Source organism: Melospiza georgiana, chromosome 19 (genome assembly GCF_028018845.1).
Source record: "Melospiza georgiana isolate bMelGeo1 chromosome 19, bMelGeo1.pri, whole genome shotgun sequence".
Lineage (NCBI taxonomy): Eukaryota > Metazoa > Chordata > Aves > Passeriformes > Passerellidae > Melospiza > Melospiza georgiana.
Window position 1 is genome coordinate 8,914,944 of NC_080448.1, and position 15,377 is coordinate 8,930,320.

The 15,377-nt window shown below is 67.6% G+C and overlaps 1 protein-coding gene and 1 long non-coding RNA gene across 2 annotated transcripts; both read left to right on the top strand.

The window, feature by feature from the left end:
- The first annotated feature begins 462 nt into the window (after positions 1-462).
- On the top strand, positions 463-772 carry LOC131091440 (uncharacterized). The gene is made up of 3 exons (XR_009115396.1): positions 463-511; positions 567-635; positions 724-772. It is a non-coding gene; the product is annotated as an uncharacterized LOC131091440 (long non-coding RNA).
- An 11,605-nt stretch (positions 773-12,377) lies between these two features.
- HIC1 (HIC ZBTB transcriptional repressor 1) lies at positions 12,378-15,278 on the top strand. The gene is made up of 2 exons (XM_058037641.1): positions 12,378-12,640; positions 13,320-15,278. Exons 1-2 carry the CDS (start codon positions 12,589-12,591, stop codon positions 15,263-15,265), a joined length of 1,998 nt encoding a protein of 665 aa, XP_057893624.1. The 5' UTR covers positions 12,378-12,588; the 3' UTR covers positions 15,266-15,278.
- The last annotated feature ends 99 nt before the right edge of the window (positions 15,279-15,377 follow it).

Below are 15,377 nucleotides of genomic sequence, written 5' to 3' on the forward strand. Positions count from 1 at the left end.
ATATTCCCTGCACAAAGTGCCTCCATGAACAAGAAAAGCTTGTTGCTGTTTGTGGCTCTGTATTATCCAGAAGCACAGGAAAATCTTTATTGCTGTAACAATTGCAGGTGTCCTGCTCAGCTCCTGCCCAGCTCAGCACTGGGCACCAATCTCAGGAGAGGAGAGCTAGCAGAGCTTCTCTACCCACAGCTTTCCTTGGGGGTGTAGAGCTGGTAAAAGAGGGAAATGGGGTGAAAAAACGCGAATTTTCCCCCTGCTTGAGCAGCAGGGCAGCATAGTGCCAGCTGTTTGAGGCTGCAGGACACTGAGCTGCTGAAACCTTTGCTGTGCTCACTGAGCTGGGAACGGGCCTGGCAGTGCTGAGGGTTAAAACAGCAGAGCAGGGGTGAGCAGCTCTCAGCCCCAGAGCAGCACAGGAGGGGTGAGCAGCACTGCAGGAGTGAGCAGCTCTCAGACCCAAAACAGCACAGGAGGAGTGAGCAGCTCTCAGACCCAAAACAGCGCAGGAGGGGTGAGCAGCTCTCGGCCCCAAAGCAGCACAGGAGGAGTGAGCAGCACTGCAGGAGTGAGCAGCTCTCAGCCCCAAAGCAGCACTGCAGGAATGAGCAGCTCAGCCCCAAAGCAGCACAGGAGGAGTGAGCAGCACTGCAGGAGTGAACAGCTCTCAGCCCCAAAGCAGCACAGGAGGGTGAGCAGCTCAGCCCCAAAGCATCACGGCAGGAGTGAGCAGCTCTCAGCCCCAAAGCAGCACTGCAGGGTGAACAGCTCTCAGCCCCCAAAGCAGCAGAGGAGGGTGAACAGCTCAGCCCCACAGCAGCACAGGAGGGTGAACAGCTCTCAGCCCCATCGCGTTTTGCCCCGCTTTGCACGCCGTGCTGATGCTGGCAGGAGGATGTGGCTGTCTCCCCGCAGCCCAGCCCCGTTCTGCTGTTGCCCCGCGGGTCTGGGGGGGCTCGGGCAGTGCTGGCCGCCTGTGCCACTTCCACGTGGGCTGTGTCACATCTGCCGCGAAGGCGTGGGGTGTCTGCACCCCTTGGTGACACCACGGGCTGCGTTTTGGGGCTGCCGAGCGCAGCGACCAGCTGTGACAACGCACCGGAGCTTTTGTCCCCTCGCAGCCCCGGGAGCTGCTCGGTTGTCGCCGAGCCCCCTCCCGGTGCTTTCCCGCAGCCATGGCCGCCCGCCCGCACTGCGGCCCCGCAGCTCCCGGGCACGGGCAGGCACCGGCAGCTCCCGGGAAGAGAAGGAAGGAAAGGGAAGCAGCTCGGGGTGCGGTGAGTGAGCAGCACGGTCCCAGCTCTGCAGACAGCTCGGTGGGTCGGGGAGGGATGGGTCACCCGAACTGCGGTTCCTGCCCCTTTCCCGGGGTCTGCATAAAGATGGCTCCTGCCGGGTGTCTGCTGTAGCGGTTTAAATAAATTATTAAAACGGATTTAACGCGACTTCTGTCCGCGGGAGGTGCCTGTGTGAGCAGCGCAGGGAGGTCCTGCTCGGTCCCGGTGTGGTGGGAGGAGGGAAGCGGCTCGGAGGGGTTTGCCGTGGGAATCCTGCCCTCTCCCTCCTTTCCTGGCCTGATGCCCTCGGGCTGGCCCCTGCCTCTCTCGCAGATCCAGGTCTGCTCTTGGGATGCAGCCACAGAACTTGGCTGCCCGCAGGGGTGAGCCTGGAGACAAGACTGGCTGATGTGCTCCCACCCCTCACTCAGCTCCATCATGCTGGGGAGTTCCCTTTTCCATCACCCGGAGTGGCCCAGGGGAGTTGGTTTTTACCCCCAAAACAGCGTGGCCCAGTTGCTGTTGCTGAACAGGGGGTGATGGAGTGAGCCCAGGGTCTGGGTGGCAGCTGTGCCGCTTGCCTGGGACAAGAGAGAGGGCCCTGGGGACAATCACCAGTGTTGGCAGCAGGAGCCTGTGTGGTTTGGCAGGGGGGATGTCACCCCTGTCCCCAGATGTGCCTTTCCATAGCCCAGTGCAGCCATTGCAGCCACCCGTGTGACCTCAGGGACAGGAGGGACCCTGGCTGTGGCCCTGCTTGTGAGGAGGGCATGGCTTGGCCAGGCAGAGCTTTGCAGCCCCTTCCCTGGGTGAGCAGAGCCCCCAGCCCTGTCCTAGTGTCCCGGGGAGGGCAGGAGGAGCCTGGCATGAGCAGAAACTCCACCAGTGCTGCCAGGGCTGCCGGTGCTGCTGCTTCCCTGCAAACTCCCAGCTGTTTTCCCACCTCTCCCCAGCTCCTTGCACCCCTTCCCCCATGCCACTGCCACCTCGAGGTCACTGCCACTGCCCACCCTGCCAGCCACCCATGTGGGGCACAGCAGGCACGGGCAGGGGTTCCTGTGGAAAAAACGACGTCCCACCGAGCCTGGCCTCAGGTGCGGCTCGTGCCAGGGTTTGAGCCTTACTCATCTCACGCTCTTCCTCCTCTGTCCCCACCAGCAGGACAGCCAGAGGCGCGGGGATGGGGCACTCTGGGAGGGTGATGTGTTTCCCAGATGGTTTTACAGCGAGGCTTTTCCAATCCTGCCAAGGTCCTGCCTGTGAAGTGGCGGTGGCACGGGCAGGGCACGGCCGGGACCGTGCCTGGGCCCCGCTGCTGGAGCAGGACCAAGCCGTAGGGAACAGCCCCCCCTTCCCTGCTTCACTCGCAGAAGCTTCCAGTTGTGGCTGAGTCACTCCTGCTGTAGCTCCTTCTCTCTCCTTGTTTTGGATGGAAGTTTTCCATGGAAACCCACGCTGGGCCGGGCTGCAGGCTGGGATAAACACGGCTGAATCACAAAGGGCCGTTTCGCCAAGAGCTGTCAGATGGCAGCAACAGCGTGTGGGGCCAGTGGGCACCTGCCTGGCCTTTGGGGGGGGGCAACAGCAGCACCTCTTCCTGCAGCCCCCACCAGCTCTGCTGGCTCAGCGCCCCCGGGCCCACCCTAAATTCCTACGGTGCCAGGATGCCACTTGGCACAGCCGGGAGCGGGTGACAGGTTTTGTCTAGAAGTTTTCTGGGGCCACGTGCTTTCCCAGGGATGCACAGGGAAATCCCATCCAGGAGAGTCCTTTGCTGAGGCAGTGTCCACCCCTGTCCTCAGCTGCCAGGCTTTGGAGGGTCACGGCCTGGAGGTGCCAGGAAGACCCTTCCCACCCTCCTGAAGCGCTGCCGAGGTCAGGCACGGTTTGTGCCATGCCTGTGCCCTGCTGAGCACCAGTCCAGCCTGGAGGAGGCCGTGGCGGGGGCTGAGATCCTCCTTGGCACCACGTTCCTTCCCGGAGGTCTCTGTGCTGAGGAGGAGCACGGGAGCTGGACAGCCTCTGTCCCCTGGCGCCGGCGGCTGGCCCCGGGCCCAGCGGCTTGGAAGACAAGTCCTGGTGTCAGGAATCCAGGATATTTTTAAGGACTCTGGAAGAAAAACTGATTCCAGGGTGTCAGCGGGAGAAACTTGGCCTTCCAAACAACAGAGCAGCTGGAACATTCCCAGGCTGGAGCGTGGGGTACAAGGGGCCACAGCGCTGCCACACAGGACATGTCCCCTCATCCAGGGGTACCCTGGAAGGGACACTGGTGTCACCGTGGCCTGGACCTCACTGTGGTGCTGTTGATGGGGTGTAAACAAGGAGGTGTTTCCCAGAAGATTTAAAGTGGGTTTTGTGGCAGTGGCAGCTTTGCAGCATGGATGTGCTGGACATAGCTGTGGTTTTACCTGAGCGCTGCTGGGACTGCCCCAAAATCCCCATCCTGGGGGTGAGAGGTGCTTAGCCCATCACCACCAGCAGCGATGGGAAAAGCAGGAGTCACAGGGAACAAGCAAGAGACACGGCAGGGCACAGCAAGGACCTGCTACCGCTGCTCCTCCCATGTCCCAGTGTGGCCCTGCTGTCCCCTGGGGACCTGGTGGTGGCCATGCCTGTCTGAGTGAGGACAGAGCTGCCAGGTGCATCACCCCGTGGATGGGTGAGGGATCCTAATGGGGCTGCTTTGCAGAGAGAGAGTGTGGGCAGGGGACCCTGCATGACCCCTACTCAGTCTAGATGGGACGCCCACGGGAGCTGCAGGATCCCAGGACTGAAAGTTTTTGTTCAGGGACTCTTCCTGTCCTTCTTGCCACCCTCACTCACTTGGGCCTGACCCTAAGGGTGTCCCCATGGCAGTGACCTCCCTCTCCTCCGGGTCTGTGTGGTCCTACAGCCCTTCCAGCCCCCTCTCTCCATCTCCAGGGCCGTGAGTCCCCGGTGCCCCCACGAGGAGCCCTGCCCGGCCAGCACCGGTCGCCGCCGGCTGCTGAAGGCCCGGTGCCCGGTGCCGGGGCAGGCCGGGCCGCTCTGACTTCGCCGCTCAGGAATCTCCTGGCCGCGCCGGGCGGGTTGTGCAACCTGCGACCGCCCCCGGCCGCCCCCGCCCCGGCCCCGCCGGCCGCGCTCAGTCCCCGCCGCCAGCCCCGCTCCGTGAACGGCCCGCGGTCCCTCCCGGCGGGGGGACACGGGACCCCGGCTGCCGAGCGGATGGATGCGGCGGGGCCGGTCCCCGAGGGGAGGGCAGGTGAGGGGCTGCTGAGGATGGGGGTTCCGAGGAGGGGGTCCCCACCGATCCCGCTGCCCGAGGAGGAGCCGCTCGGCGCCCGCCCCCCCGAACAGTAAGAGTTGATGTGCGGTGAGCTGCATCCTGCATGTGAGCTCCTACTGCCCCGGGAGGCGGGCCGCCCCCGACGGGACCCCCGCGCTCTGCCTCCGCCTCCGCCGCCTCGGGGACCCCCGGGGGTGGGCGAGGGAGGGAGGGAGGGAGGGGAGCCGGTGCTGCCGGCGCTGCGAGTCCGCCTGTCCCGGCGACCATGGCTGTAGACTGTTACCCCCCCAGCGGCACAGTAACAATCTAAAGCCACGGTCGCCCGGGCGGCGTCGGAGTTGGGGGGGGCCAGGAGGGCGGGTTGGGAGGGGGCAGCGGTGCCTTGGCGACGGCGAGGAGGCGTCCCCGCCACCGCAGCGAGCGCGCCCGACCCCCTCCGGCGGCGCGGGGGGGACTCCCGGTGCTTGGGAGGGGGGGGGGGAGTGTCGGTAGCATCGGCAGCATCGGAAGCATCCGCCCACCCCCCTGCCCGCCCCCTGCCCTCCCACGCGTGTCCGCCCCGCCGGGAGTCCCCCCCTACCTGGGCTGCAGCGGGAGGGCGGGGGGGGCGTCCGCCGTGGGGGGGTCGGTGTCTGCGGGGGGGGAAAAAGAGAGCGGGGTCAGGCGGGCACCGGGACACCCCCCCATCCCCGCCCCGTCCCGCCTTCCCCCCGCCCCCGTCGGGGCGCGCTCCCCGACGGCTCAGCACCACGGACAGCGCCCGCCCCCCCGGCGCTGCGGCGGGGCCGGGGCCGGTGCGGGCCGGGCCGGTGCCGGTGCCGGTGCCGGCGGTGGGTCATGCTTCAGTAGCCATGACTGTAGACTGTTACTGTCCTGTCCCTACGCAGCAGTAAGCAGTCTAGAGCCAAGGTGCCGACGCTCTGACTCGGGCTCTCCTCGACGGGGTCTCCGCGCTCTTTAGACGCAGCGGGGTGAAGGCGATGGACCCCCCCCTTCCCCGGGCTGCGGAGCCGGCAGCACCCGGGCTGGGGACACGGGGCTGCGGGGGAACCCGAGGGAGGCGGCGGCGGACAGCGCCTGGCACGGCGGGATGGGGCCGGGGGGTCCCGTCGGGGGTGGCTCGGAGAGGGGGGACAGCGGGCTCCGGTGTCACGGCGGAGCGGGACGCGCACACACGCACGGCCCCGCAGCCGCACCCCCCAAGCCCTGCAAGGTGCGGGGCCGGTCCCGCCGTGCGCCCCCCCGGGGCGGCCCCGCGCCCAGCGCCCGCCCCCGCGCGCCGCCCCCGCCGGCGCCGCCGCCCGGCCCCGCCGCCCCCGCCGCCCGGCCCGCACGTGGGGCTGCGCCAGGCGCCTCCGCGCCGCCCCCGCCGCCGCAGCGCTCCCCTTCCCCCGCCCGGCCCCGCTGCCCTCCGCCCCGCCTCACCCCGCCCCGGGGCCGGCAGGTGCGGCGAGGGCTCCGCTGCCCCCTCCCGCCCCCGCACCGGGCTCCGTCCCCGCTTACCTGCGGGCCAGCCCAGCCGGTGCCTTACCTGCTGCGGGCCCCGCGGCTGCCGGGCCGGGCAGGGGCCCCGCGGCTCCCGGCGGGGCCGGCGCCGGTGTCGGTGCTGCGCTGTCCGCAGCGCGCGGGGCTTTTATAGGATCGGGCTCGTAGTAACGGGGATCTCGGCTCATTCATAGAAAAGCATCAACCTACACAATGACGTGAGCGCTACGTCAGCGAGGAAATTTAGGGAACGGGAAGACGCTACTATTTATATCGGCGCGGGGGGAGGACAGCGGCCCGGAGCCGGGCAGGGGGTCCGGGCTGCAACAGGACCCCGGCCCTCCCCCCGGGCCCTCCGGAGCGCCCCCCGTTCCGTGGCTGCTCGAGGAGAGCGGTGGGGCAGCACCCAGAGCCCCACATCCCTTCTCCACCTGCTGCCGGAGCCAGGGGCTGCACACACACCGGGACACAACCGAGGGTCCTGTCCCCCGGGACGGCGGCGTGGGGCACCCCCTGCCCCAGACAGAGGGGTCCATCCAGGGAATGGATGGAATTACACATGGGAATCCAGGGTGCCCATCACCCCTGAGCACCCTGCTAGGCCAGAGCGTGGCCCCATCCTGGCATCACCACGGGGCTGCTGATTTGGGGCTGTCTGTGACCCCCATCGTGGCAAGAGGGTGGACAGGGGTCCCCAGACCAGGGCACCGTGCTGGGGGTGCCCCCTGCCCACCTGCACCCCTCACCCACAGCAATGTCCTGAGCAGCACCTCCCACGTGTCCCCGCAGTGCCACCAGCACCCACGGGTGCCACCCCAGCGCCCTGCAGGACAATGGGACAGCACAAGCAGTGCTGGGGGGTGAGTGTAGAACACATGGGGTGAGCAACCCACTGCAGCACCGTGCTGACCTCTCCAGCCTCACAATGGGGCCTGGCCCTCACTCCCACCAGAGCTGGGTCCCCAAAAACCGTCAGTGCTACCGAAGAAGGTTGTGTCTTCACGGGTGAGTTAATTTTGGCCCCTTGCTCCTTCCTAAGTGCCAGCACCCCCCAAGATGGGCTTAGAGACATATCCAGGGGGATTTGGGATCATCCTTTCTCCCTTTATGCACCTGTGCGTCCGTCCGTCCATCCATCCATCCATCCATCCATCCATCCATCCATCCATCCATCCATCCATCCATCCATCCATCCCCCCCACTCCTGCTGGAGCCGTCTGACCTCACTCTGCTCTGGCGAAGCATCACACCGGTAACCACAGCAACAGCGGCGTTGTCATTGACAGCAGCATCCGCGCCCGCCAGCATCCGCCGCTGCGCAAGGCCGCGCTGCTGCAAGGCCACACGCTGCTCCGGGGGCCTCGAGCCGCGACCCCCCCACTCCCCGACCCCTCGCACCCCCAAATACCTGCAGAGCGCCTCGGAGATTTAACCCCTCCCAGCCCCACCAGCACCTCCCCATCCTCCACCGGCCAAGGCGCTGCCACCCCGCTAGAACTCCCCAAATCGCCTTTCCCACCCTTTGCTACATGGGGGTGTCCCCCTCCTGTGTCCCCCTTTATTTTCCCCCCACGCAGCGGCGGCGCTCGCCCCGTCGGGGCTCTCCGGTTCGGCGAGGGGAGGTGCGGAATCGCTGCCGCAGCGCTCCCCGCCGCAACCGTGACTCAGCCCGGGATTAGTCAGCACCCGGGGCCGGCCCACCCGCACCCGGCTGCGCAGCTCCGCCGCTCGTTCCTCCGGGGGCCGCGACCCCCCCGCTGCCCGGCCCGGTGCCCCCGAGGCGCGCACGGTGCCCCGAGCGGGACGCGGAGCGCGGGGGTCGCAGCCCCGAGCAGGGGGCGTCCATCCCGGAGCGCGGCCCGTTGCTGCCATCTCGTGGGCTTCCCACCGGTGACACGGCCGCGTCCCTGCCGGGGGAGGCGGTGAGGGGAGCCGGGGGCGTGCGTGGGGAGGGGGAGGTCACCTGTAGGTGGTGGGTGAGGGGGGTTGGAGGAGGAGGAAGGGGGAGAGGAAGGGAGGTCTCGTCGTGCCGTCGTGACTCCGCAGGGGTGGGGTGTTCACCTGCTTGGATGGCACCTCACAAGGAAGGGATCCTACTGCCCCACGGTGCATCACTTCAGAGGAAGGGGTCCCGTCACCTCAAGCCCCAAAATATCACCCGGCTGGAAGTGTTCCTCAGCCAATCTGGGCGTTGTGCCACAAGGAAGGGATGCCATGAAGCATCCCCCATAAGGGAGAGGTCCCAGTGTCTCACCAAGCATCAGGGATGACACCATCACCTGCCTGCAGAGAAGGGGTCCCATCACCCCATCCAGTGCCATCCCACAGGGAAGGGGTCCCACTGCCCCGTGAAGCATCACCCATAAGGGAAAGGTCCCCATGTTTCACCAAGCATCATCCCACAGGGGTGAGATCATCACCTGCCTGCAGAGAAGGGATTCCATCACCCCATCAAGTGTCATCCCACAAGGAAGGGGTGCCACTGCACCAGGAAACAACACCTGGCAGGGATGGGTGCCCTTGTTTGACTGAAAATTGCCCCCAAGAATCATCAACTGTAAGGAAATCTCACCAAACTCTGACCCTCAGGGACAGGATCCTCATCTACCTGCAGAGGACAGGTCCTGTCACCCCCTCAGGCACCATCCCACAAGGAAGGGGTTCCATTGCTCCACAAAGCATCACCCCACAGGGGTGGGTTCCCTTTTTTCCCCAAACATCCCCCCCATAAGGAAGGGATCCCATTGCCCCTCAGTTCAGAAAGGGGAATTGCCAAGCCCTGCTCCTGGGGAGGAAGATCCCTGAGCTCTGGGATATCCCAGGACTGTCCAGCTGGACAGCAGTTGGGTGGAAAACACCTTGAGGGTCCTTGGAGAAGCTGACCCTGTGTCGTTGGGATGAAGGAGGTGAATGTGTCCTGCTCTGTGCTGGTTGGCAGCAGTGAGAGGATCCTTCCCCCTGCTCAGCCCTGGAGTGCTGGGTCCAGCGCTGGGCTCCCAGCATGGAAACACTGCAGAGAGTCCAGGGAAGGGGCACTAAGAGGACTAAAAGGCTGGAGCATCTCCCTGAGGAGGAGAGGCAGAGAGCTGGGAGAAGGCTCCAGGGACGTGTGAGTGCATGCACAGCCCTGGAGGGTGTGGAGGGCAGAGCCAGACTCAGCTCCTGCTGCCCAGCTCCAGGACCAGGGGCAGGGGGCACAGACTGAGTCCCAACCATCAGGGAGCATTTCCACACTGGGAGGGGAGCGCTGGCCTGGGCTGCCCAGGGAGCTGCTGGAGTCCCCATCCTTGGAGATACCCAAACCACCTGGGCAAGGTCCTGTGCAGCCAGCCCTGGGGACACTGCTGGGGCTGGGGTGACTTCCTGAGGTCTCTCCCAGTCTCAGCTCCTGCTGTTTGATTCTGTCTCTTGTGCACCTGGATATCCTTCCGCTAGGAATTGTTGCCCTGCTCCATCAAATATCACCTTGCAGGGATGGGTGCCCTTGTCTGACCAAGCATCTCTGCAAAAAGGGTCTTCTCAGTGTCACCCCAAAAGAGAAAGGTCCCATTGCCCCACCAAGTCCACAGAGAAGGCCCCCCCCAAGCCACTGGAGCATCCCCCCACAGGGAATGACTCCCAGTGTCCCCCCCAGCAATGCCACCCACAGCAGGAACAGCCACCCCAGCCGGGCTTGTGCTGTGCCCGGGCACCTCTGCCCTTGCCAGGGATCCTCTCCTGACGGGGGCACCCTGGGAGAGCCCGGCTGGGTCCCGTGGCTGCCCCAGGGCCTTGGCATCGGAACAGCCCAGGAGAGGGGAGCGGTGACCCAGGGCTCAGCAGTGCCATGAGTTGCACAGCCTCAGCCCCGCAGTGGAGGGGACGCAGACACACATCCACCCCCATCCACCCCCTGCACACACAGGGGCGCAGTTTCGGGGCTGCTCCATCCCGGCGGAGCTGGAGCTGGAGCTGGAGCTGCCCGCGGGGGCTGCAGGCTCCTGGCGCTGCCGGATGCGGCCCCGCTGGCCAAGGGCAGTAATGGAAGACATGTGTGTGGGCTTTGGGGAGAGGCTGCGCTGGGAAACAGGGCCCTGCAGAGACCGGGGGGCTGTATCCTGTCCAAAAGCCCAGGTCCCACATGAAGCCAGGCATGCGAACGCGATCCAAACCACAGCTGGATTTGAACCGAATCTCCCAGCATCTGGGCTAATTTGCTGCAACTTTGATTGATCGTGGGGAGGGGGCACAGGCGGGAAACGCTCCAGCTCAGACCTCCCAACAGAGCCAATGACTTAACCAGAGCTGGCTCCAATCTGCTCAGCACATTGAGGCGAAAATGCCCCCTTCTCTGCGCGCAGCCGGCGCTGGCTCCTCCTGCAGCCCGGCTGTCCCCGATGTCCCTCGGGGCTGGGCATGGGCTGCAGCTCCTTGGGGACACCCGGCAGCTCCTGACAGCTCTGGGTGCGGAACTCCGGCTCAGTCTGCCGTGTTAGGATCCCTCCACAAAACTGGATACTCACGCAAGAACCCCCCTCCACCTGCCCCAAAGCCCTGCGGGCACCGATCCGCCCCTCCGCGGCTGGGAGAGGCCGGGAATGCGAGAGGAGCTGCAGAGGAGGGTGGAAAAGGTGAAGGGTTTTTCCAGCGCCTGCCTGGGCCGCTGCCCCCGGGGCTCGGCGTCACTCAGCAGGTAGCAGGGGCAGCCCGGGGTCCCGGCCGGCCCCGGGGGATGCAGCTGTCCGGGAGCCGCTCGCTGCCGTGATTTATGCGGCTCAGCCCCATAAATTACCGGCACGGAGCCCGCGGGAGCCATCGCTCACAGCGACGTCCAGAGCTCGCTGCCAGAACCTGAAACACTTCCAGCCGTTAATTGAAGAGAGGGGGGAAAAGAAAAAAAAAAAAAAAAAAAAAAGGGGAGAGAAGGGAGAAATTAGTGCCCGGGGAGTTGGGATTAAACCGCGGCTCTAACGAGGGTCGCCCACGTCCCGCTCCCAGGATCCCGGCGCTTCCTGTGGGCAAGAGCCCAGCGTGGGGAGCAGCGAGGGGAACTGCCGAGCCCGGGATGAGCCCGCGGGCAGTGACACTCCGTCCCGGTCCCCAGCGCGACATTTCCGTAGCGAACGGGGACACGCTGAGTCTGAAGGGGATCTGAGGGTGAGCTCCAGGTGAGCGATGCTGAGCTGTGAGGGCAAGGGCTGCCACCACCCTGCCAGCACCCATCTCTTTTTGTCCCGAATTCAGGGCTGCCCAAACCCTGTCCCAGGCACCCCACGTTGGCTCCCCTTCACCACGGGACCGAGGTTATGGGGTGAAACCCCAGGTGGGAGGGATGGCCCTGCTCAGGCTGCCCCGCTCAGCTCAGGGGGTGCCAGCGGGACACCCCCGGATCAGCAGCCGGCCTGGGGAAGCCCATCGCGATGCTTTGCCGTACCAGGAGGTTGTGCAAGAGGCTGCGGCTGTGAGAAAGGAGAAGTGAAAGTGTGAAGCGAGAGGCGGCTCCCCCCGCGCCAAGGGGGGTACCCCACGCTGCACCCCAAGCCCAGCAGCTTTTCCAGCGGCGGCTGGAGGGATAAAGCCGGGCAAACGTGGCTCTGCCTCCCCCTCCTCCTCCTCCTCCTCATCCCGAACCACCGCAAGCCCCCAGCCCACCGCAGCCACCGCACATCTGGGCGCCAGCGCTGCGCGCCCCTCCCGCTCTGCTCTCCCCCCTCACCAGCAAATTGCGCCCCTCTGCCCTCCCTCCCTGCTCCCCAGAACCCCTTCCCACATCATCTCCACCCATAGGACACGGCCTTCCACCCTCTGCACCCCAAAACGCTGCCACCCTCTCCAGCCTCCCCAGCCGATGGGCGCCCCCCGCTCTGCCCATCCGCACCCACCCCTCGGGCGGGGCGGCGAGCGAAACCCCTCGGCTCCATCGCTCCCCAGCGCCGTCCGCCCCGTCGGGTCCCACCTGCCGGGGAGGAGCCGCCGCCGGTACCGGGCGGGGTGGGGCGCGCCGGGAGCCGCTAGATGGCGCCCTACGAGCGGGACCGACGGGGGGGACGCATCGCCCTTTGCCCGGGGACACCCCCGGGGCACCCGCTCCGGGGCTCCCGGCCCCACCCGGGCCGTCCCGGGCAAAGAGCGATGTGCTGAGACCGAGACCCCCGAGGGGGCGGCCGGGGCGCGGCAGGAGAAGATCGGGAGGAGGGAAAAGCCGGGCGGGGAGGAGGAGGAGGAGACCGGGATGGGGAGGGAGGGGTGTGTAAAGGGGGGGGCCCGGCTTGTCGGTGCCCCGCCCGGGGATGGGAGGAGGAAAACCTCCCGCCGTCCCTTTAACAGCCAGCGGCGCTGCTCGGAGTTCAGGCCGGGGTCAGGGGGAGTTCGCAGCCCGGGTTTCACCTCCGAGCTGGCGGCGTCGGGAACCCCGAGGAACCGCTGCTGCTTCTTCCACAACCACCTCCTCCTCCTCTTCCTCCTCCTCCCGTTCCGTAGGACCGGCCGGGAGCGCGGGGTATGGAGGAAGAGAAGCAGCAGAGGAAGAGGAGGGTGGAGGGGAGCAGCAACCGGCGGCGGCCCCCCCGGGGCTGAGCCATGAGAGTTCACCGAGACCTCAGCTGGCTGGCGGAGGCCACCGGACGCCCAGGTAAAAGGAGGGGGGGAACGCCCCGAAATGCGGGGAAATCAGCCGAAAAGCCGCTCCGCGGGCTCTTGGCTTGGCGCACCTGGGCGGGGGGCACCGGCAGCGGCACGGGGGCGGGGAGGGGAGGGGAGGTCCCGCTCCCCCCACACCCCCGACCGTCCCCCCGCTCACCTCGAGGGGGGGAGAGGAAACGGGGGCGGGGGGCGCCCGGGGGGTCCTGCCCGCCGCCTCCCGGGACCGGCGCGCATAAGAAGCGGGGAGGCGCGGCGGGGAGCGGGACAGCGGCGGGGAGCGGCGGGCGGGCACCGGCTCGGGGCGGCCCCTCTGCTCTCCCCCGGCAGGTGGGCGCGGGGTCTCGGGATCCCGCGGCTGGCGGGGCCGGGGCGCGGCGCTGGCGGCGGCGGCGGGTGATGTCACTTTCTCCAAAACCCTCCGGGGGTTTTCGCCCCCCTCCCGCCCCCCCGAGCCGCCGAGAAACGAGCCCCCATATAAGCGGTGGCACCGGCCGGGCGGGCGCGCAGAGCGGCCGGGACTCGGCGGAGCGCGGGGCTCGGACCCGCCCCCGCCACGCCGCCCGCCCCGCGCGTGGGTGAAGCCCCGGCCGCGCACGTCGAGCCCCCCGCGCGGTGCGGCGGGCACCGGGGCCGGGCACGGCGCTGACGGCGCGGCCGCTGTGTTGCAGGGCGGCGGGCGAGGAGCGGGATGCTGGACGCCATGGAGGTGCCGAGCCACTCGCGGCAGCTGCTGCTGCAGCTGAACACGCAGCGCACCAAGGGCTTCCTGTGCGACGTGATCATCGTGGTGCAGAACGCGCTTTTCCGCGCGCACAAGAACATCCTGGCCGCCAGCAGCGCCTACCTCAAGTCGCTGGTGGTCCACGACAACCTGCTCAACCTGGACCATGAGATGGTGAGCCCCGGCATCTTCCGCCTCATCCTCGACTTCATCTACACCGGCCGCCTGGCCGAGTGCGAGCCGGGCAGCGAGCAGAGCCTGGGTGCTGTGCTGGCTGCCGCCAGCTACCTCCAGATCCCCGGCTTGGTGGCCCTGTGCAAGAAGAAGCTGAAGCGCAGCGGCAAGTACTGCCACCTGCGCGGGGGCTACGCGCCCTACAAGCTGGGCCGCGGGCTGCGGGCCGCCACGCCGGTCATCCAGGCTTGCTACTCGGGGACGCCGCGGCCCGTGGACCTGCCTCCCGTGGAGCCGGCGGCGCCTCTCAACACGCAGTGCGGGGAGCTGTACGCCTCGGCCGCCCAGGGCGCCCCGCTGCACCCCCACGGGCTGTGCCCGCCCGAGCGCCACTGCTCGCCGCCCTGCGGCCTCGACCTCTCCAAGAAGAGCCCCACCGGCCCCTCCGCCCAGCTCCTGCCCACCGACCGCCTGCTGCCCAGCGAGCCCCGCGAGCCCTCGCTGCCCCCACGGCACGACAGCCCCCCGGTCAGCGCCGGCCTCCTGGGCAGCCACGCCGCTGCCTACAAGGACTCCCCGCCGGGCGCCGAGCCGGGGGGACACCCCCACGCCCCCGACCCGTTCCGCAGCACGCCGCCCTGCGCCGAGCCCCCGCTGCCCCGCGCCGACGGGCGAGAGCTGATGTACCGCTGGATGAAGCACGAGCCCCTGGGCCCCTACCTGGACGAGGGGGAGGCGGAGAAGGAGCTGGAGCGGGAGGAGAAGGCCGAATCACCGCCTGCGGCACCGCAGCCCCGCTACCCCAGCGTGGAGAGCAACGACCTGGAGCCTGACAACAGCACGAGCGAGGAGACGGGCAGCAGCGAGGGCCCCTCGCCTGGAGACGCGCTGGACCGATACTGCAACCACCTGGGCTACGAGCCGGAGAGCCTGGGTGACAACCTGTACGTCTGCATCCCCTGCGGCAAGGGCTTCCCCAGCTCCGAGCAGCTGAACGCCCACGTGGAGGCCCACAACGAAGAGGAGCTCTATCACAAGGCGGCGGCCGAGCAGGCCGTGCCCTTCCTGGACAAAGGTGGCCCGGGGCTGGGTGACATCTTGCGGCCTTACCGCTGCTCCTCCTGCGACAAGTCCTACAAGGACCCGGCCACGCTGCGGCAGCACGAGAAGACGCACTGGCTGACGCGCCCCTACCCCTGCACCATCTGCGGCAAGAAGTTCACGCAGCGCGGCACCATGACCCGCCACATGCGCAGCCACCTCGGCCTGAAGCCCTTCGCCTGCGACGCCTGCGGGATGCGCTTCACCCGCCAGTACCGCCTGACCGAGCACATGCGCATCCACTCGGGCGAGAAGCCCTACGAGTGCCAGGTGTGCGGCGGCAAGTTCGCCCAGCAGCGCAACCTCATCAGCCACATGAAGATGCACGCGGCCGGCCCCGACGGCAAAGCCAAGCTGGACTTCCCCGACAGCGTCTACGCCATGGCCCGGCTCACCGCCGACCAGCTGGGGCTCAAGCAGGAGAAGGCGGCCGAGCTGCTGTCCCACACCTCGCACTTCCTCAGCGACCCCAAGGCCATGGAGAGCCTCTACCCCCTGGCCAAGTTCACGGCCGAGCACCTGGGGCTGAGCCAGGACAAGGCGGCCGAGGTGCTGGCGCAGGCTCCGCACCTGCACACCGAGGCCGCCCGGACCATAGAGCGATACTCGCCCCCCTAGCACCGGCCTGACCGGGGGGCTGGGGGGGCCGCTGGGCTCCCCTCGCTGCCCCGTGTGGAGCTGGGGGGGCGAGAGGCGATGGGTGCTCGTCCCCAGGCGCTGCCGGCGGTCC